Here is a 21,357-nt window from a genome sequence, read left to right as displayed (position 1 = left end):
ATTTACAAGTTTTTATTGGACTATAAGATGGAAGAACAGGTCAAGGAAACAATGGTGGTATGGACCAAAAATGTCAGGTATAATATTGAATTGGAAAAATGGCAAGAATTATGGGAACAAAATAGGAAGATAACATTGGCCATATTGTATAAAGAAAACTTATATAAGATGTTTTATCTCCTCCCAGCAAGGCTGGCCAAAATGTTTAGAAACTCGTCACCAAATTGTTGGAAATGAAATCAAGAACCAGGCACATATTATAATCTGTGGTGGTCTTGTAAAAAAAAAAGAAAGGAATTTTGGCGAAAGATTCAGACATGGTTGGAAGAGGTGATTGGACAAAAAATAGAATACAAACCAGAACTATTCCTACTAAGAATCATGAAAGAGAGATATACCTAATATTACATATTATTACGGCAGCAAGAATGGTTTTTGCTCAACAATGGAAAAATAGAGAAATTCCCCATAGAAAGAATCAACTGTGCCCTGCGATTTAGATTAGCTGTCAACTCATAAAACATTCCTATGCCTGTTTTAGTAGTTGCCATAAAAGGGGGGGGGGGGAAGGGATCTGGAAGAGCAGTTGAAAGCGAAAGTACGTTCCAAACCATATCTTCAAAAGATTGTAATTAAAATACCAGAGTTTTTGCTCGCAAATATATTTAATTGGAGAACGTGAATGATGACACTCAGCCTGTCAACGTGCTCAATAGGAGAATCTGATTTATGAGACACCCAGGGGGGAGTGGGGAAACGGTCACAGGTGACCGTAAATTACATATGCCAGAGTTGGCTTTATTTATACAGGGCAGTACCGATATGTCGCCTCTAATGAATCCTTTGAAGTCTTTTGAAGGTTGGCTCGAGAATCATGATTTAATTAAAATGATTGCTGGAATCCTGACAGCAAGCCAACTCTCATAATAAATCAATTATCAGGGTCTTGGGTCCTGGCATCTCTGATCACTCCTGATATCTGGAGTGCGTGGAGAGAAACTCAGGTAGCCATGCAGAAATCGGGCTATCAGGAGGAGAAACAGACTTGGCCTCCAGCCAGAAGCAAGCAGAAGCTGATAGCATAATTAAAGCTGGAGGTCAGCCCCCCTTGAATTCTGAACTGGAGAAACCTGCTCCAGTGGAGGAAAGAAAACCAGATAAGTACTGGTGGGAAAAGAAAATTCCTAAAGCCTCTGAGGCTGAGTTTCCCCATCCCCAGGCCCCAAAATGGAGAAGGCTCTTGAGCAAACTGGGAAGACTGGATTGGATGTGAGACTGAGCACAGGACAGGGCCCCAAAGTCCCTGATGGAACCCCTGGGGAGATCCATGGAGCAACTGGGGGAAGAATTTGACTGGATCACCATTTGGGATGATGGCCATCATTCTGCCCAAAACAGAGGGGAGTTTTTACAGAGCCCTTTGAAGTGAAGAGAAGCAGGAAAGACCACAGCTCTCCTTCTTCGCCCACCAGAAGGAAAAGGAGTCCGAAGCTGCAGTCAGTGCCTCCTCCACACAGCAGGCAGCCCCCTTCCCCTGTGCGAACTAGAGCCAGGGAAGAAGGCCAGCCACCTTGAGCGCAGGCTTACAGAGGCAACAGGAGGAGGGAGAGCATGATCAACAACCCCCCCCCCCCGGTTCAGGGGGAAATTTGATAGAGACCCAGACCAGCTAGCTCTGTTCCTTAACTCAGCTGACATCTACCTAGAATGCTATGGACACCTCTACCCCTCCCTTAGAGCCACAGTTAATGCCATTTATGAAGGGTTGGAGGGAGAAGCAAGAGGATGGCTAGCAACCCTCCACAAGAAAAGGGCCCCCCAACTGCAGGATGTAAATGACTTCCTACGACTGCTAGAGGCCAGATTTGAGGAGGCAGAGCAGGACCCATATGTGGAAGATGAGCTCAGCTACCTAAAGCAGGGAGGGCAACTCATCAAGGAACACATCTGTGAATTCAGGAGGATCAATGGAAAGCTCCCCCTTTTGCCTGAACGGATGCTGGTTCATTTTTTCAGAACAAGCCTAGATAAGCAAATTAGCCAAGTAACCGCCTATCGGGACTTCTCTGAGTGGTTCCGAGTGGCCATAAAAGTTGATGGGGCATTACATGCTAATGACATGAGAAAGGCCCAGAAACAAAAGAAAGAGATCAGCCAGACCATAGACCACCCACCCAATGAGGAACCAGAGCACCACAATCGGTCCCAAAATCAGCCCTCCTACAAAGCCCAATTAAATGCTATTGATGGGGGGGATGGGTCACATGGCAGTGGCGTGCACAACCTCAGGGCTGAAATCAAGGCCAGAACCACTACCCAGAGCATGAGCAGAACGAGGCCCGAGGCAAGCCACAAACATGCCCAACAAAGTCCTTCAGGCTGCAGAGGTCCCTCCCTACCCACCCATGGGGGGGAACCCCCATACAATGATGACCAGTCACTGACAGTGGAGGACAAGGACAAAAACAACTCAATGGTGAGTGGACCGGTTACCCCTTTCATCTTCCCAATGTGTCTCACTGCTCCAAAAACACGGATTCAGGCGACTTTCTAAGCCCTAATAGATTCAGGCTGCACTAGGTGCCTGATCAACCTAACCATGGTCCTCAAACTGGGTATCAGAGCGAAAAGGCTGGCCCACCCGATCCAATTCGAACAGGTCGATGGGCCCCTATTGGGAGGAGCCCATGTCACTCACTTAACTAAACCAGTGAGGCTAGAGTTAACAGAGCACTGGGAAACAATTTAATTCGTAGTGGCCCCCAAAATGGCAGATGCAGTCATACTGGCACTCTCCTGGCTAGACAAGTGGGGTCCAACCATCTGGTGGCAGGAGGGCAGGCACAGACTGAAGATATTAAAGGGACTCCAACCTCTTCCTCACCATCAAATAGAAGCACTGCCCACACAGGGAACCTTCCCAGAGGGCTCTCCAGAACAACTGGCAGCCACCTCCGACAAAACCTCAGGGGCCAGACAGATCCTGAGAGAATATTAGGAACTCGTGGAGAATGTTAGGAATGTAAGTCACCTAACTGTTGGGTTGGAAAATATATAAACCAGGATAGACATTTTAATACTGTCTCTTTAAGGGAATGCTAAAATTGTAATTGGGTGTGGTTCCTCAAACGGCCATAAGATGGAGTCAGGAACCTGGGTTGTTCTGCCCTGTTGTTGAGAGTTTTGCCGTTCCTGCATTTCCCTATTGACGGTTATTGATCATCGTTATTCTTGGATTTGATGTAAGTCTGTTTACTGAACTGTTTATGATACTGGACTTTTGTTAGGGATATACCCCTAGCAAGAATCTGCAGGGCAGTCAGGCAGGCAGGCAAAATATGTGAGATAAGCGTTGTGTAGCTTACACCCAGTAAACCATACACAGTGCCAATTAAAGTAGTTTTATTCCAGCAAGAGTTAAAGCATAGTCAAAACAGTCCATATATCATACACTTAGTTCAGTCCGTCCAGGGATTATCCAGTTGCAAATTCCAATGTCAAAAATGAGAGGTCGGTACACTTACAAATAACAGTCCGGTAATTTATCTCCTCGCAGTAGAGAGAGATATGCAACAAACTCAGAAACTCCTCTCTTCCGTCTGCAACTCCAGTAATTGCCAGCAAAGCGTCAGGGAATCGTCAGCTTCTCATCAGCATCTCTTGCTCCCTCTTATGGTGGTTTTACACCACACCCAAAATACATGCTTTGCATTTAAAGTAACACACACTTTAAACTAAGAATCATAGCTTATATATATATTATCTTACCCAAACTAGTTAGGTGACCAATGTTATACCTAACATTCTCCCCTTTTGGGTAATATAATAATATATATATCTATTTACAACTTTAACCCATAGTCATCACAACTCTCTTTGTGTTTCACTGCACCTTGGGCTTTTGTAAATTGATCAGCAATATTTTGCTCAGTCATACAATACTCCAGTCTTATTAAACCATCTTTTACAGATTGTCTTACATTCAGATATCTAAGATCTGTATGCTTAGATCTCGTTTTTACAGCAATATTTGTAGCCATCTGTATGGCTGCTTGATTGTCCTCATACACAACAATGGAATCATTAACAGTTAATCCCATATCCAACAACAACTGTTTATACAGAATTAAATCAGTACATAATAAGGATAGACATGAAAATTCTGCTCCATTGTGGACATACTTATGTGTTGCTGTCTAATTGACCTCCAACCAATTAATGCTTTTCCTAATAGTATAGCCATTCCTGAAGTCGATTTCCTAGTGTTTATATCTGTTGCAAAACTTGCATCAGCATATGCACTTAAAATCAAATCATCTTTTGGCTCCAAATACAATGCATAGTGCATTGTCCTTTTAAGATATCTTAAGATACGTTTTGCCGCTTGCCAGTGTCGTTCAGCGGGTTCAGAGTTGAAACGAGCCAATTGATTAATGCTATAGGCAATATCTGGCCTTGACCAATTACTAATGTATGATAGACTACCAATTAGCGACTGATAGATAGTCTTATCGAATTTTGAACTCTGAACATCAGTCGGGCAAAATTCCTGACTCATTGGAGTTTTTGCTGGTTTACAAAGTTCCATCTTATATGTTTTTAGTAATTGATAAATCTTATCCTCTTGAGATATCTTATAGCCACTATTGGTTTTATTTATTGTCAATACGAGATACTGTTTTATCTCTCCTAATTGCTTTAATTTTATCCTCTTACCTAATAATGATATTATTTCAGTTGCTTCATTATTAGTTTTTGTAATTAAAGCAATATCATCTGTAAACAACAATAATAATGACACTATTCCATTTTTCTCTCTTTTAAATAAACATGGATCAGCTAAACCTGCTTTAAACCCTATATTGTTTAACTCCTTAACAATATATTGGGTCCATTCGTAACCAGATTGTTTTAATCCATAGAGACTCTTTTTAAGTTTCCAACAATCATTATTAGTTTTATCATCCTTAATCCCTACAGGTTTCTTTAGGTATATAGTGTGCTGCAATGGCGCATGCAGATAGGCAGTTTCTACATCTAAATGATTTATGATATAGTTTTTCTTAGCTGCCCACACTAAAGCTGCTCTCAAGGTTGTTGCTTTTAGACTTGGTGCAAACACTTCATCATAATCACATGCAGTTTGATTAAATCCTTGAGCTACCAACCTAGCCTTATGGGTAACAGTCCCATTTGTACCTGTTTTTAATTTAAATATCCATTTACAGCCAATGGACTTTTCACCTGGAGGTAATCTAGCATTCTCATAGACTCCCATCTGTTTTAACGAATTCAGTTCCTTTTGCATTGCTGTATGCCAGTTCTCCTGATCCTTCGCAGGATACAATTTCAATTCTTCCACAGTGGTTGGAATTTTACTAATCTGGCACACCATACTTGCCTGATACCTATCAGGTGGTCTACTCTCTCGTGTTGACCGTCTAGGTAGAACAGGACTCACAGGTGGACTTTTATCTATCACCTGTTCCTAGTCATCTATTTCTTCTTCACTTATTTCTTCTTTAATTGGTTCTATTTTCACTTCCTTTACTTTCTCTTTAATTGGATTTTTACTAGTATGGTGGTTCGGGCCTCTGTAGGTTTCTATGATTACACTCCCATTCGAATCGTGTTCCAGTTTGTGCCATCCTACATGTTCCAGGAATTGAGCACTAGCACTACAATAAATTCTAGTTGTGCCCTCTTCCCAGAACCTGTAAGATCTATGGTTTGATTCGTAACCTACAAAATATAATCTTTTAGCCCTATGCTGTCCCTTATGTCTCAGTTGTGTAGGAATATGCACCCATGCTGGTGCACCAAATGTGTGCATATAGCTTAGGTCAGGTTTTCAACCATGCCACCGTGTGAATGGTAATTCACCTGTTGTTGAGTTAACAACATTATTCAGTATATGATTACCACACATTGTTGCTTCTCCCCACAAATTATCAGGTAATCCTGAATCTGACAACATAGTACGAGCCATTGCCTGCAGTGTTTGGCCTCGCCTTTCTATAAAGGAATTATGTTGTGGCCTATATGGTGCAGACTTTTTATGTTCTACACCTGCCATCTTCAGTCTATTTTGGAATTTATTATTTATAAATTCCGTACCATTATCAGTTACAAGAGTTACTAGTTTCCTTTTAGTTTTCCTCTCTGCAAACTTCAACCAATTAAAGAAATTCTGATATGTTTCCGTTTTACTCTTCATTAAATAACAGAAACCATATCTAGAATAATGATCCATTATACTTAATATATAACGAGCACCTCCCACACTTGGTTTTTTAGGACCTATAATATCAGCAAATACGACCTCTAGAGGCTCCTTAGTCTTAAATCCATTAACTCTATTTGCTGGTATTACCTTGCTTTTTTCTTGACTGCAAGCATTGCAGTGCAAATACTTACTGCAAGGCTTCAGTTTTATACCTTTAGACAGGTCAACAGTTTGCTTGAGCATTTTAAAATTTATATGCCCTAAACGTCTGTGTAACAAATGTATGCATTCATCATGAGGTTTAATGTTATAATACACTGTGTTAGCCACCTCTAATTGATCATCATTTAACACATACAATTCACCTTTTAAAGTTGCAGTCACTTTTTTACCTTCCTTTTCTATTATGCAGTTTTCTCCCCTAAAGGTAACTACATAACCTAGTTTAATCAAAACTCTAACTGAAAACAAATTAAACTTAAGTTGTGGTACATATAACATTTTTACATTTTCTTTTATGCAAGGACAATATGCAGTACCTTCAGCTTTTGCTTTAAGTCTCCAACCATTAGGTAATGATATCTGCTGTGAACTCGTGGACATCTTAATAAATCTTTTCTTATCTTTCGTTATGCAGTGCGATGCTCCACTATCTACCACCCAAAAATTATTATTGTTCACAGTTTGGTTGCTATACATGGCTAACTCTAAGCATTTTTTATCCTTTTGATGCCTTTTAGCATTCTGGCTGGCATTTTGGCTTTTTTCTTTCTTGCAGAATCTGGCCAAATGTCCTTTTCTTCCACAATTAAAACATTTTCTAATTGTGTAGGCTGACGAAGATAATTCATCTTCTTGTGGTTGTTCCCTTCTGAGTTGATCCCTTTCAAGCCTTCTCCTAGCTTCTTCAATTAATCTGCCAGTAATGTCAGTTAATGTGAGGTTTTCCTTTGGCAGCACTTCCAATGAAGTTACGTAATCATCATAACTCTGATCCAATGAAGACAAAATTATATAAACCTGATGCAGTTCAGTGAAGATAAGCTCTTTTTCATGCAGCTCCTGAAAAATCCTCTTCATAGTGTTTATATGAGTCAACATGTCTCCATTCTTTTGAAGATGTGTTCTGAACAGCTTCTGTGTAAGATTTATATGAGCTCCTACACTGTCTCGAACATAAATCTTCTTTAAATTCTCCCAGCACTTAGCAGCTGTTTCTTCTCCACGAATATGGACAAGCTGCTGGTCACTGAGTGTCAGTCCTATTATACAGAGAGCTTGTTTATTTTTCAGTTTCCATTCTTGTAACTTCTGGGCATCATTTTCATCCTCTGGATCCCAAGCATCTACCTCTGGTGGGTTTTGAATTATATTCCACAAACCTTCTCTGTGTAGAAGTAGGCTGCATTTCATAGACCATGAAACATAGTTTGTTCCATCCAGTTTGGATATTAGAGACAAACTTGGAAAATTGACTTGTGCCATCTCTCTCTGGATATTAAACTATAATTAAACACAGCTATCTGTTTACAGTATTGTGTAACTACACTAGCTCTCACTTTATATAAGCCTGTTATATCCTGGTTAGTCTGACTGTGCAGCTGGGCCCATAACCAGTGTAAGGGATATACCCCTAGCAAGAATCTGCAGGGCAGTCAGGCAGGCAGGCAAAATATGTGAGATAAGTGTTGTGTAGCTTACACCCAGTAAACCATACACAGTGCCAATTAAAATAGTTTTATTCCAGCAAGAGTTAAAGCATAGTCAAAACAGTCCATATATCATACACTTAGTTCAGTCCGTCCAGGGATTATCCAGTTGCAAATTCCAATGTCAAAAATGAGAGGTCGGTACACTTACAAATAACAGTCCGGTAATTTATCTCCTCGCTGTAGAGAGAGATATGCAACAAACTCAGAAACTCCTCTTTTCCGTCTGCAACTCCAGTAATTGCCAGCAAAGCGTCAGGGAATCGTCAGCTTCTCATCAGTATCTCTTGCTCCCTCTTATGGTGGTTTTACACCACACCCAAAATACATGCTTTGCATTTAAAGTAACACACACTTTAAACTAAGAATCATAGCTTATATATATATTATCTTACCCAAACTAGTTAGGTGACCAATGTTATACCTAACAACTTTGTTATTGGATTATCCCTGGACTGGAAACTGACTGCTTTAACCGTGAATGACTTGGACTGTTTGTTGAACTTTGCTTAACCGTTTACTGGAAGTAAAACCTATATTTTACTATACAGTGTATCTGTGTGCTGGTTGTGTGTTATTCTTCACTACTCTCACTACGTCTCCCTGTGTGTGCTCATTCTCCTAACGGGGAATTACCTCAACACTGGTTATGGGCCCAGGCCATACCAGGCTCAGATAACTGAGAGTTGGTGTGAATGCACAGGACTGTATACAGACAGCTGTTTACTGTTTAATTGTGGGTTACTGTCCTGGTAAAGATGGCACAAGACCCTTCAACAAGTCTATCACTGATAACCCAGTTGGATGGAACAAACTATGTTTCCTGGTCTATGAAGTGCAGTCTACTTCTGCATAGAGAAGGGTTATGGAATGCAGTTCAGAATCCACCAGATATAAATGCTTGGGATCCAGATAATGAGGACGATGCCAAGTAGCTTGCTGACTTTAAACGGAATAATGAACGAGCTGAGCTCTTTGTATAATTGGACTAACACTGAGTGACCAGCAGCTAGTCCATATTTGTGGAGAAAAGTCTGTTGCTAGGTGTTGGGAGAATTTGAAGAGGATTTATGTTCGTGACAGTGTAGGTGCACACATACATCTTAAACTGTTTAGAGCACGTCTTCTGAAAGGTGGAGATATGTTAACTCATTTGAACTTCATGAAAAGAACTTTTCAAGAGCTACATGAAAAGGAACTGATATTTTCAGAGCTGCATCAAGTTTACATCATTCTTTCCTCATAGGATGAAAGTTATGATGATTATGTATCTTCACTGGAAGTCCTGCCCAGAGATAAACTGACATTAACTGACATAACTGAAAGGTTGTTAGAAGAAGCAAGAAGACGACTGGATGGGAACCAACTAAGAAAGGAACAACTACAAGAAGAGGATTTGGGGACTTCCGGTTTGAGCTTCTTCGGCGACAGGCCGAAACCTCGTCTCTCCAAGGCTTCGATTTGTGCTCGCCACTGGAGCACCCCGAGCTGGCTGGTTTTGGGGCTAAGCCACCCCGTAGAGGTGATGAAGAGGGGGGAGATTGCCTGCAGGGTTGAGGAGAGCTGCATCTCTCCTCCCCAGATGGCCATTACTCCCTTTCCCGAAGGCGGTTATAGTGGTGGTCAGAAATGGACACCACAAAGAAGAACTTGAACAGAAAAGACTGCGCAGGAGGAAGATAAGAAGAGAAAATTTTGGTTGACCGGGTCAAACAGCAAAAGCAACAAATAAGGTACCCTGGAATTTAAACTTAACAACATTGTTCCGAAAGAAGATTTTGAAGCTGCGAAGGAGAGAGAGAAGGGAAAGGATTAGGTTTTTTTTTTCTTCCCTTCCTTATACTGATTGCTAAGAGAATTAAGCAAGAAATTGAAAAAAAATCCACTTTGACATTAATAGGCATCTAAGCTGAAAATAAAAATCAAAGGGATAATAAAGATTTCTGGACATTTAAAAGTTTTTAAAAGCAGGAAAGGAGAAAAAAAAAAGAATAAAAGGGCAGGATCTGGAAAAATGGAGGAGACTGCCTGGAATTAAGGAATGGAACTGTAATTAAAAGGAACTTACAGTGAAATTTTAACACGATTCCTCAAAGATTTATTTTAATGGAAACTTGGTAACAAAATAATAGAACCCTAGGAAGAGAAAGTGGAAAAAAGAAGCAAGTAGAAACAGCCTTGGATTACTTGGTGATTTTGGGTTTTTGCATCTAGATGACTAAAATTAATCGGGTGGTTGTTTAAAAGTTTTTAAAATGGTATCACTCTTAGAAGAACTGAAAACGAAACTTAAAAAATGGAAAGAAGATGCACAAGAAGGGAGAAGTTCTTTTGGCTTCGTGTTTCAATTCTTAGAAATGGAGATCTGGAACTATGAGAAGCAACAAGAAACGCTTGCAGAACAAGAAGATTGGGACAAAGAAGAAGCCATCTTTAATGATCAAATAATTTTAAGTAGGGGAAAAAAAGAAAAGGGGGCAAAGAGAGTGAAAGGTTTAAGACTAGAAAAAACAACCCAAAAGAAGAACAATTTGAAAGATAAGTATAATATTAGAAAACAACAGAAGAGGGGATTACAGATGAGAGAGTTAGAAGTAGAGACGAGGAGGTAAAAAGGGGAGGGAGAAGAAGAGGGGAAAGAAGGCAAGGAAAAGAAGTTGTAAAAAACAGAAACAAGAAATGGAGAAACAGAGAAAAGATATAAGGATTGTAACCATAAGCTTGCTTAGAGATAATGGGTGAAAATTTAATTGCAAAAGGGATTCTGCAAAGGTACATAAGATAGCATTGTTATATTACAAATAGAAATAATTTTATAAAATATGATGATGGATAAAATATTTACTGTAATGTAGTGGGATGTTTGTTAATAAATGAATGAATTAAAATGATTGAGAGAAATATGGGAAAAAAGAATTAACTATGGAAAGTTTATAAGTGTTTCCAAGGAAGTATGATATTTAATTGAAAAGAAATGTTAAAGATGTTAAGATTTTAATGCATATTAATGATAGAATTGAATTGGAATGGAATGTGTTTTATTTACATATATACATATACATATACATGTATATAAATAATTTTTTCTTTTTAAGAATATAGTCTCTATTTTAAGAATGCACCAAGCAGAACTCGATTTGAAGTTATGTATTATATTGAATGCTATAATCTTAAAGGTATACATTGAAGCTTAAATAAGAGTTTGAATGGATAAAATTAAAGGATATAAAGGTGTCATACTCTAATTGGTAACTACAGGGAAAAATTTGCTTAATAAGAAAAAATAATGTGAAATTGAAACAGGACAGACAAAAGTATAAATATAATGATTTGAATTGAGATGAGATAATTAAAACAAAGTTGAGAAAATTAAAAGAGGGGAAAAACTATGTAGAAAATATAAAATGGTAATAAGATATGGAATAGAATATAAAAATGAGCATGAAATTGAGTTTTGTGTCTGTATGAAGAAGTGATAACCTGGGACCATGCTATTTTCAAAAAAGATGTTTTATTTGTATTTTGTTTTTGTGAAAAACCCAAATAAAATTTTCAAAAAAAAGAAAGAAGAGGATTTGTCTTCAACTGCCTATACTGTTAGGAAATGTTTTTCTTGTGGGGCTAGAGGACATATAGCTAGATTCTGTAAAAAGGGAAAACGACAGAATACTGGGAATCACCAAAAGGCTAAGAAGAATGTTAGTTTAGCTATGTCTAGCAATTCAACTGTAAACCATGATTTGTGGGTTGTTGATAGTGGAGCATCGCAGTGCATTACTAAAGATAGAGAGAGTTTGTAAAGATGTCTATGAGTAAGCAACATGTAACATTGGCAAATGGATGGAAGATGAAAGCATCTGGTGAAGGTACCGCATATTGTTCTTGTGTAAATGAGCATTAACTTATGTTATATGTACCTCAACTGAAATTTAATTTGTTATCAGTAACCTTTAGGGGAGATAACTGTATAATAGAGAAAAAGGGTAAAAGTGTTACTGCTACTTTAGAGAATGATTTATATGTGATACATGATGACCAGTTGCAGATGGTTAACTCGGTTTATAACAATGTTAAGCCACATGAGGAATGTATACATTTACTGCATAGACATCTAGGGCACATTAATTTCAAAATGCTCAAACAAACTGTTGAATTGTCAGAGGAAGTAAAATTAAAACCCTGTAGCAAGTATTTAAACTGTAATGCTTGTAGCCAAGAGAAAAGCTAGGTTATTCCAGCAAACAGACTGAATGGGTTTAAAAGACCAAAGAACCTTTAGAGGTTGTTTTTGCTGACATAATTGGTTCTAAAAAAACCCAGTTTGGGAGGTGCCTGCTATGTTTTCAGTATAATGGACCATTACTCACAGTACGGTTTCTGCTATCTCATGAAAAACAAAACAGAAACATTCCAACATTTCTTTAATTGGCTAAGATTTGCTGAGAGAAAAAATGAGGAGTAAAGTAATTACTTTAGTTACTGATAACAGGACTGAGTTTATTAACAAGAGATTCCAAACTATGTTGAAATTGGATGGTGTCGAGCGTAAACATTCTGCACCTTACAGACCACAACATAACTCGTTTGTAGAACGAAGAGGGCAAACATTACAACCCATGGCTCGCACTATGTTATCTGATTCAGGTTTGCCTGAAACACTGCGGGGTGAAGCCATAATGTGTAGTAACCATGTTTTAAACAATGTAGTTAACACAACAACTGGAGAATTGCCATTCACTTGTTGGCATAGCAGAAAACCAAATTTAAGTTACCTACACACATTTGGAGCTCCAGCATGGGTGCATATTCCCTCACAAGTAAGACTGAAAGGGCAACATAGAGCTAGGAAATTAGTTTTTGTAGGTTACGAGGCCAACCATAGATCGTTTAGAATCAAGGCACAGCTAATGTTTATTGTAGTGCTAGTGCAAAATTTCTTGAGCACGTTGGGTGGAATAAACTGGAACAGGAATCCAGCAATGATGTTATTATTGACACCAAAGTAGTCCCTAAAGATGAAATAAGTAAACCATGAATAGCCATTAAAGAGGAAGCACAGGAGGAAGTAGGAGAACAGGCACAGGAAGAGATAGAAGAACAGGCACAGGTGAGTCCACCAGTAAGCCCTGTATTACCGAGACATTCAACCCGAGTAACACAACCACCTGATAGATATCAGGCTAGTGTGGTATGCCAAGTGAATACAGTTCCTGGTAATTATAATGAACTGAAACTATATCCTACTAAGGATCAGGCTGATTGGCAGGAAGCAATGAAAAAGGAACTGAAATCCTTACAAAAACTGGAGGTATATGAAAATGTCAGGTTACCACCAGATAAACATGCCATAGGGTGTAAATGGATTTATAAACTTAAGATAGGTGTGGATGGGACTGTTACCCATAAAGCCAGGTTAGTAGCACAAGGGTTCAATCAGACAGCAAATGACTACGATGGGGTGTTTGCGCCTAGTTTGAAGGCTACTACATTACGAGCAGCATTAGTGTGGGCAGCTAAGGAGAAATACATTCTAAATCATTTAGATGTAGAGATGGCATATCTGCATGCACCTTTGCAACACACTATATATTTGAAGAAACCTTTAGGTATAAAAAATGATAATACAATACTGATTGCTGGAAATTGAAAAAGAGTCTTTATGGCTTGAAGCAATCAGGATATGAGTGGAACCAGTGTTTAGTTAAGGAATTAATTAAGATAGGTTTTGTAGCTGGGATGGCTGATCCATGTTTGTTTAAAAGATAAAGTAATGGTATAATTTCATTGTTGCTATTGTTCACTGATGACATAGCATTAATCACCAAAGCTGAACAAGAAGCTACTAAAATAATCTCACTGTTAGAGAGGAAATTTAAGATAAAACAGTTACGAGAAATCAAACAATATCTTGGTTTAAAGATAGATAGAACTAGGGGAGGATACAAAATCTCACAGGCAGATAAAATTAACCAATTACTAAAAAGTTTTAAAATGGAACTTTGTAAACCGGCTAAAACACCAATGAGCCAGGAGTTTAGCCATAGTGTTCAAAGTCCTGTTTTTGATAAGAACATTTATCAGTCCTTGATTGGTAGTTTACCTTATCTCAGTAATTGGTCAAGGCCAGATATAGCATACAGTGTTAACCAATTAGCCAGATTTAATGCTGAGCCAAATGAAAGGCACTGGCAAGCTGCTAAGCGTGTGTTAAGATATCTGAAACAAACAATGCATTATGCATTGTATTTGGAGCCTAAGAATGAACTAAGTCTAACTGCATATGCCGATGCAAGTTTTACTGCAGAAATAAATACACGTAAATCTACATCGGGTACTGTAAGTATTATTGAGAAAGATGTTGATTGGATGGAGGTCTATTCGACAGAAACATTTAAGTTTGTCAACAATGGAGGCTGAATTCTCATGTTTGTCTTTATTATGTACAGATTTAATTTGTTATAAGCAACTATTAATTGATATGGGAATTGATGTAACAGATTCTATTGTTGTTTATGAAGATAACCAATCAGCAATACAGATGGCTTCAAATCTTGCTGTTAAAACAAGTTCAAAACACACAGATTTAAGATATTTAAATGTGAGACAATGTGTGCAAAGTAAGATGATTAAGCTGGAATACTGTATATCAGAAAATAACATCGCAGATCATTTTACAAAAGCCCAAGGCTCAGTAAAGCATAAGGCTTGCTGTGAGGATTATGGAATTAGAATGTAAGGTTATATATTTTGTTCTACCCAAAGGGGAGAATGTTAGGAATGTAAGTCACCTAACAGTTGAGTTAGAAAATATATAAACCAGGATAGACATTTTAATACTGTCTCTTTAAGGAAATGCTAAAATTGTAATTGGGTGTGGTTCCTCAAACGGCCATAAGATGGAGCCAGAAACCTGGGTTGTTCTGTCTCTTGTTGCTGAGAGTGTTGCCATTCCTGCATTTCCTTATTGACTGTTGCTGATCATCGTTAGTCTTGGATCTGATGTAAGTCTGTTACTGAACTGTTTTTGATACTGGACTTTTTTATTGGATTAACCCTGGACTGAAATCTGATTGTTTTAACTGTGAATGACTTGGGCTTTTTGTTGAACTTTGCTTAACCATTTACTGGAAGTAAAAACGTACATTTTACTATACAGTGTAGCTGTGTGCTGTTTGTGTGTTATTCTTCACCACTCTTACTACGTCTTTCTGGGTGCGCTAATTCTCCTAACGGGGAATTACCTCAACACAAACAACTAAAGTAATTGTAAACAGGGACTATACAGAGAGCTTTAATATAAAAAAAGGAACAAGACACAGATGCCCGCTATCGCCTTTATTATTTATATTGACTGTGGAAGTTTTGAACAGGAATATCAGACAAAATTTGGGAATCGAAATAAGAAAGGAAAGAAATAAACTACAAGCGTTTGCAGATAATTTGGTATTCATTGTAGAAGAACCACTAGAGATAATTCCAAAACTGTTAAAAGATATAGAGCAGTTTGGAGAGATAGCAGGACTGAAAATAAATTGAGAAAAAACTAAAGTTATAGTTAAAAACCTTATACGAAAGCAAAAAGAAAATCTGGCAGAAAAAGTGGACTTTTAAATAGTTAAGAAAATTAAATATTTGAGAATATTCTTAACAGCAAGATGTGCAACGATAAAAGAAGACAATTATATAAAACTACTTAAGCAAATAAAATTAGATTTGGAAAAATGAAAAAAACCTACATTTATCAATGTTAGGAAGGATTGCTATGATAAAAATGAACATCCTACCAAAACTGCTTTTCATGTTCCAAACAATACCTATAAAAATTGAAAAGAAATTATTTGATGATTTGAACAAATTGACACTGAAATTTATTTGGCAAGGAAAAAAAGTGAGAATAAAATTGAAAATGCTACAAGAATCTAAAGAAATGGAGGGTTTGGACTACCAGGTTGATCTTTATACAGTATTATGAAGCATGTGTGATAACATGGATAAAAGAATGGATAACCCTTAGGCACAAGAGACTGTTATACTTAGAAGGACATGATTTACAATTAGGATGGCATGCCTTCCTATGGTATGAGAAGAATAAAATCCATACATACTTTCAAAATCACTATATAAGAAACTCACTAATATCGATATGGGAAAAAATAAAATATACTTGAAAATTCCAGAATGGCTCTCAACGATGGAAGCCTTTATATATCCAAATCTAGTGAAGTTTGAAAAAATGGTGACATATAAAGATATTTTGGACACTGAAAGGAAATTAAAATTGAAGCAAAAGCTTGAAGAACAGGACATTATACTATCATGGTGGCCTGAAATACAATCTAGATAAGATATAGATATGAAAAAAGTATGGCATTTATAAAGGACAAACACCTTTTGACAAGACACTTTTGAACTCTGATAAAAATTAATTAAGAAGGTATATAATTTCTTGCTAAATTTAAAAATGGAAGATGAACAAATAAAAGACACAATGGTACAAGGGAGAAAAATTTGGCGATAACATAGAATTAGAGATATGGCAAAATTTATGGGAAAGGAACTATAGATTAACAATAGCAACTTCTTGTAAAGAAAACTTATATAAAATGTTTTATAGATGGCATTTACCACCTGTTAGGTTAGTTAAAATGTTTAAAAGTATGTCTAGCAAATGTTGGAAATGTAATCAAAAGATGGGCACATTTTATCATATGTGCTGGACTTATGCTAAAGCAAAAATATTTTGGGCAAAAATACACAGATGGCTAGAAAGGATAATAGGGAAACATCCAGATTTTAAATGGGAACTGTTTTATTAGGGATGATATCAGAAAAATTTCATAAGAAAAGTATGTATTTACTATTACATGTCTTAATAGCAGTGAGGATTATTTTCGCACAATATTGGAAAGATGAAGAAACACCGCAAAATGAAGAGATAATTAAGAAAATACTAGACCACAGGTGTCAAACTCAAATCCCAAGGGCTTGATGCGGCATGCGAGGTGCTTAGATCTGGCTCGCAGGGCCGTCCTGGAAACAGTGAAAGAACAGCCCACAGTGCCTCTGCCAGAGAAAACGGAGCTTGGGAGAGGCCGTGGCAGAGAGTTGCAGGAGGCCATCTCAGCCAAAAACGGAGCTTGGGAGCCCGTTTTCGCTCACAGAGCGCTCAGGCCACCACAGATGCCCACAACATAAGTGATGTTGAGCTGGCCACACCCACCCTGGCCCCCTGAGGTCAGACACAACCCTGATGCAGCCCTCAATGAAATCCAGTTTGACATGCCTGTACTAGACTGTGCAGAAATGGATAGAAAGATTTACATTGAAAATCAAACAGAAAGAAGACACAGAATAGTATCAAACATGGAGCTTATTTTACCAATGATTGGAAAAAAGGGGTGGAGAGTAAGGATGGAATCTGTATTGTTAAGCAAATTAAATATCCAGACAACATGATGTTTATTAAGCATTAAGAAATGTAATTAATAGAAAATTAATAAAATTTATTAAATGACGACGACGATGATGATGATGATGTGTGAGGATCAGTCATAAGGAAGTTTTTTCCATAAGTGGTCGTTAAATGAATAGTTGTAAGTTGAGAAATCTGTATTGTCATAATATTGGGTCTATTTCTTTGAATAATTAATATTCTCTGATTTCCACTTTCTAATCATGATTCTCATCTCACTGCATTTTTTTAAATATTTATGAAATCATTGTTGCTTTTACATTTTAGGATTCTATTTCTTTGTTTGTTATCCATCCTCTGATTGTGTAAACATTGGAACCTACAGATGTTATTGCTGAGTCATCTGTCTATCACAGATTTATTAGTTAATATTTCCTGACTCCTCTATTATCATATGCAGCTTTCCCCTGTCCCCTTCTTTAAAGCCATTCTTCTAAGGTTTTTAAGGCTCTAACCCAATGATGGCTAACCTTTTTGGCACCAAGTGCCCAAAACACACATCTGCATATCCCCAAAATGCAATATGCGTCCCCCCTGCGCATGCCCCCCGCCCCCACATGTGTGTGGCAGAGACCCAAAAACCCGCTGGCTGGCGGGAGGCATGAATGCGCATGCGTAGCAGAGCTGAGCTGAGGCGACGGTTCACGTGCCCACAGAGGGCTCTGTGTGCCACCTCTGGCACTCAGCCATAGGTTTGCCCTCAAGGCTCTAGCCAAACATATTTCTCCCTATCCTCGTAAGATGCAACCCACAAATGCCTCAAAGCCTTATATTGATAAATTAGGACATAAACTAGGAAGCCTGTTTGTTTGTTTGTGTTTTTTGTTTATACTTTTTAGTTTCCCAACTCACATACAGGTAACTCCAGGTGGCTTACAACATCTTCTTAGCAATTGTCTTCATACATTTTCAAACACAATTCAACATTCTGAAGTCCTGAAGTATTTTTAAACTAGAAATCTATCTTTCTAGTAAATTTGATAAATTTCTTTTTACTGCAGACTTTCAACTGTAGACAGCAGATCACTATTGTATTATTCTACCTGCTCTTCTTAATTAATGGATTTAAGCAAGTAAAGAATTACTCCAAAGTACTCAATTATTTAAACTTCTTCCTTGGAAAAAGTAAGATTTTCCATCATATAATATACTACTGTATCATCTGTGTTAATACTGGAAATGTTATAGCAGGCATATTTTGGATTTAATGGGAAACATTTGTTGTATACATTATATCTTTAGCATTCATTATTAGGGTTAATCATCTTGCAAAATTCAAAAAAAAACTTTTGGAGAGATATAAACAAAAAAACATTAATTTGTAAACAAATTCAAGTAAAAGCCATACCTGTAATTGCCCAAGCTGGTTCTTTTGTAGCATGTCTTGCAGTTTGACTATTTTCTCATTCTGGTTATGAATTACATGATTTAGTTCTTCACACTACAGAAAACAGGACCAAGCAATTTGAAATCAGAAAGTAAACCAGAAACAAGAGAAAAACCCAAACACTTAAGGATCATCAACTAGATCTCTACTATTGTATACACAAAAATGGAAGGACACTTCAATCCATACTATGGACGAATGGTTGCAGAAGTTGATGGAATTGTCTGAAATGGCAAAATTGACTACTTTGAGAACATAAGTACTTTTGTTTCCACATGGAGACCACTTCTGAACTTTGTGCTTGATGTGGAAAAGAATGAAACTTTGATTTTGGGTTTTACCGAGTAGATTGATAGATCTTTACACAAATGGCTTGTTCATATTAATATGAAAAAGCAAAATGTTGGCATTTTATGTTAATGCCTTATTTTACTGTAACGGAAAGAGTGGAAGTCAATGCTTCTTTTCTTATCTCTCCTCACTTCACTCCCCCCCCCCCCGCTTTTCTATTTACTTCTGTATTTTACAATATTTTATAACTCAATAAAAATGTTAAATTAGAAAGCAGAAGCCTTGTATTATCCCAGTCAAATAACTGTCCAGTCTATTTCTTGAAAACCTGCAGTAATGGAGCACCCACAATGCAGGGGGTAAGCTATTCCAGTAGCAATTCTACATTCAAAAAGAGTATTTTCAGTTTCACTACATCTTGATAGTTGACTACATATTTTTTGGAAGTGATTTGAGTCAAATTCTTGACTTATTATTTACAAATAATATTGAAAGTTGAGAAAAGCATCTATTATTCATGACTACAGCACTAGAGAAAGAAAGCAGAGCTGCTGAACTCATTCTTTGCATCAGTCTTCATGCATAAACTATAGCTCAACCTACTGAACAAATTACTGCAAAAGATGGACTAGAAATAAAAATTAAGATAAACAAGAAAATGGTAAGAGAACATCTGTCTGATCTTAATGAATATAAATCACCAGGACCAGATGGATTACATCCCAGAATTCTGAAGGAGATGGCAGATATTATCTCAGAACCATTGTGTCAGGAACTGGACTTTTCCCCTTGAACCGAAAAGAATGAACTTCTGAAGACTTAGATGTTTCAAAAGGAATCCTTTATTGAAATGAGGTGATTCCAGCCCTATTCAAAGCAGAGTCTAAATCCTCCCAGGCATGCAGTAATAGATAAGGGGAGTTAGGACCCCTTCCCTTATTTAGATGTATATTTTGTCAAACAAAGAACCAACATGTTAATTCCCCCCTCCCCTTCTCTGAGAATGTATCTTTTGAAGAGTTCCCAGGGAGTATCTTCCGGAGCTGGAATTTTTATGGTCCCTTTACCACTTGCTATCTCTTCAAGAGGTGACAAATTTCTGGACATCTGACTCCAATCCTCCAGTTGTATATCATGTGTAGGTTATATAGATTCAATATAAGATTTAATATATTCAGGTTACATCAAAAAGGATTACTTGTACCAACTCCCCCCCCCTTCTTCTTCCATTGAACAATGGCAGATACATGGATCTGACATCATAGATCTGTGACTATCTAGACACAAATAAGGTTATAATTAGAAGCCAGCACAGATCATGCCAAATGAATCTTATTTCATTCTTTGACAGTGACTAAATTAGTTGACCAGTGAAATGCTGTGGACATAGTATACTTAGATTTCAGTAAGGCATTCAACAAAGTAGACCACAAGCTACTTCTTGGTAAGCTAGAAAAATGTGGGATAGATAGCGTCACCACCAGATGGATTTGTAACTGGCTGACAAACCATACTCAACAAGTAGTCCTTAATGATACTACATCTACATAGAGGAAAGTAAGCAGTAGGGTATCACAAGATTCCATCTTAGGCCCAGCATTCAATATCTTCATAAATCAGCGGTTGCCAATCAATGGGCTGGGGACCACTGGTGGTCCACAAGAAAATTTTGGTGGTCCGGATGTCTTCTGGTTTGCAGGGCTTCGGTGGCAGGCAGGAATCCGCAATCATGCACGGTTTCTGCCTGGGCTCGCCGCTGGAGCGCCCCAAGCCAGCTGGCTTCAGGGCTAAGCCACCCCGTAGAGGTGGTGAAGATGGGGGAGATCCAGCAAGGGCGAGGTGAGGCGCCTCCTCCTCAGCTGGCTAAACTCCCTTTCCTGAAGGTGGTAAGAGCGGCGGTCAGAAATGGCCGCCTCAAAGAAGCACCCAGCCGGAAAAGAAAGTGCAGGAGGAAATTAAGAAGTGAAAGTTTTTGGCTGACCGGGACAAAAAGTAACAACTAAGGTACCCTGGAATTTAAATTTTGCAAAAGATACATCGCTCCCAAAGAAGACTCGGAAGCAGCAAACGAAAGTGAAAAGGGAAAGGGTTTTTTTTTTTTTCACTCTCCTTCCTCATGCTGATAACGAGAAGATCTGAATAAAGAAATCGGAAAAATCCGCTTTGGCACCAACAGGTAATTAAACTGGAAATATAATTAAATGCCAAAGGGACAATAAAGATTTCTGAACACAAAAAAAATCCTTTTGCTATAAGTGGGAAGGGAGACGAA

At 37.9% G+C, this 21,357-nt stretch overlaps 1 protein-coding gene across 23 annotated transcripts in view; it reads right to left on the bottom strand.

Annotated features, from left to right (window-relative positions):
* The window catches only part of PDE4DIP (phosphodiesterase 4D interacting protein), a 353,766-nt gene that overhangs the window by 206,798 nt on the left and 125,611 nt on the right, over window positions 1–21,357 (bottom strand). For all 23 annotated transcript variants that reach the window (XM_087932026.1, XM_087932029.1, XM_087932027.1 and 20 more), the window contains one exon: window positions 18,756–18,848. In XM_087932026.1, coding sequence (XP_087788152.1) covers window positions 18,756–18,848 — 93 coding nt within the window. The remainder of the gene's footprint in view (window positions 1–18,755; window positions 18,849–21,357) is intronic.

Source organism: Pseudonaja textilis, chromosome 3 (genome assembly GCF_049901715.1).
Source record: "Pseudonaja textilis isolate UNSWEBS1 chromosome 3, rPseTex1.2, whole genome shotgun sequence".
Lineage (NCBI taxonomy): Eukaryota > Metazoa > Chordata > Lepidosauria > Squamata > Elapidae > Pseudonaja > Pseudonaja textilis.
The sequence above is the reverse complement of the archived record's forward strand: the minus strand, read 5'-3'. Positions and strand labels throughout refer to the sequence as shown.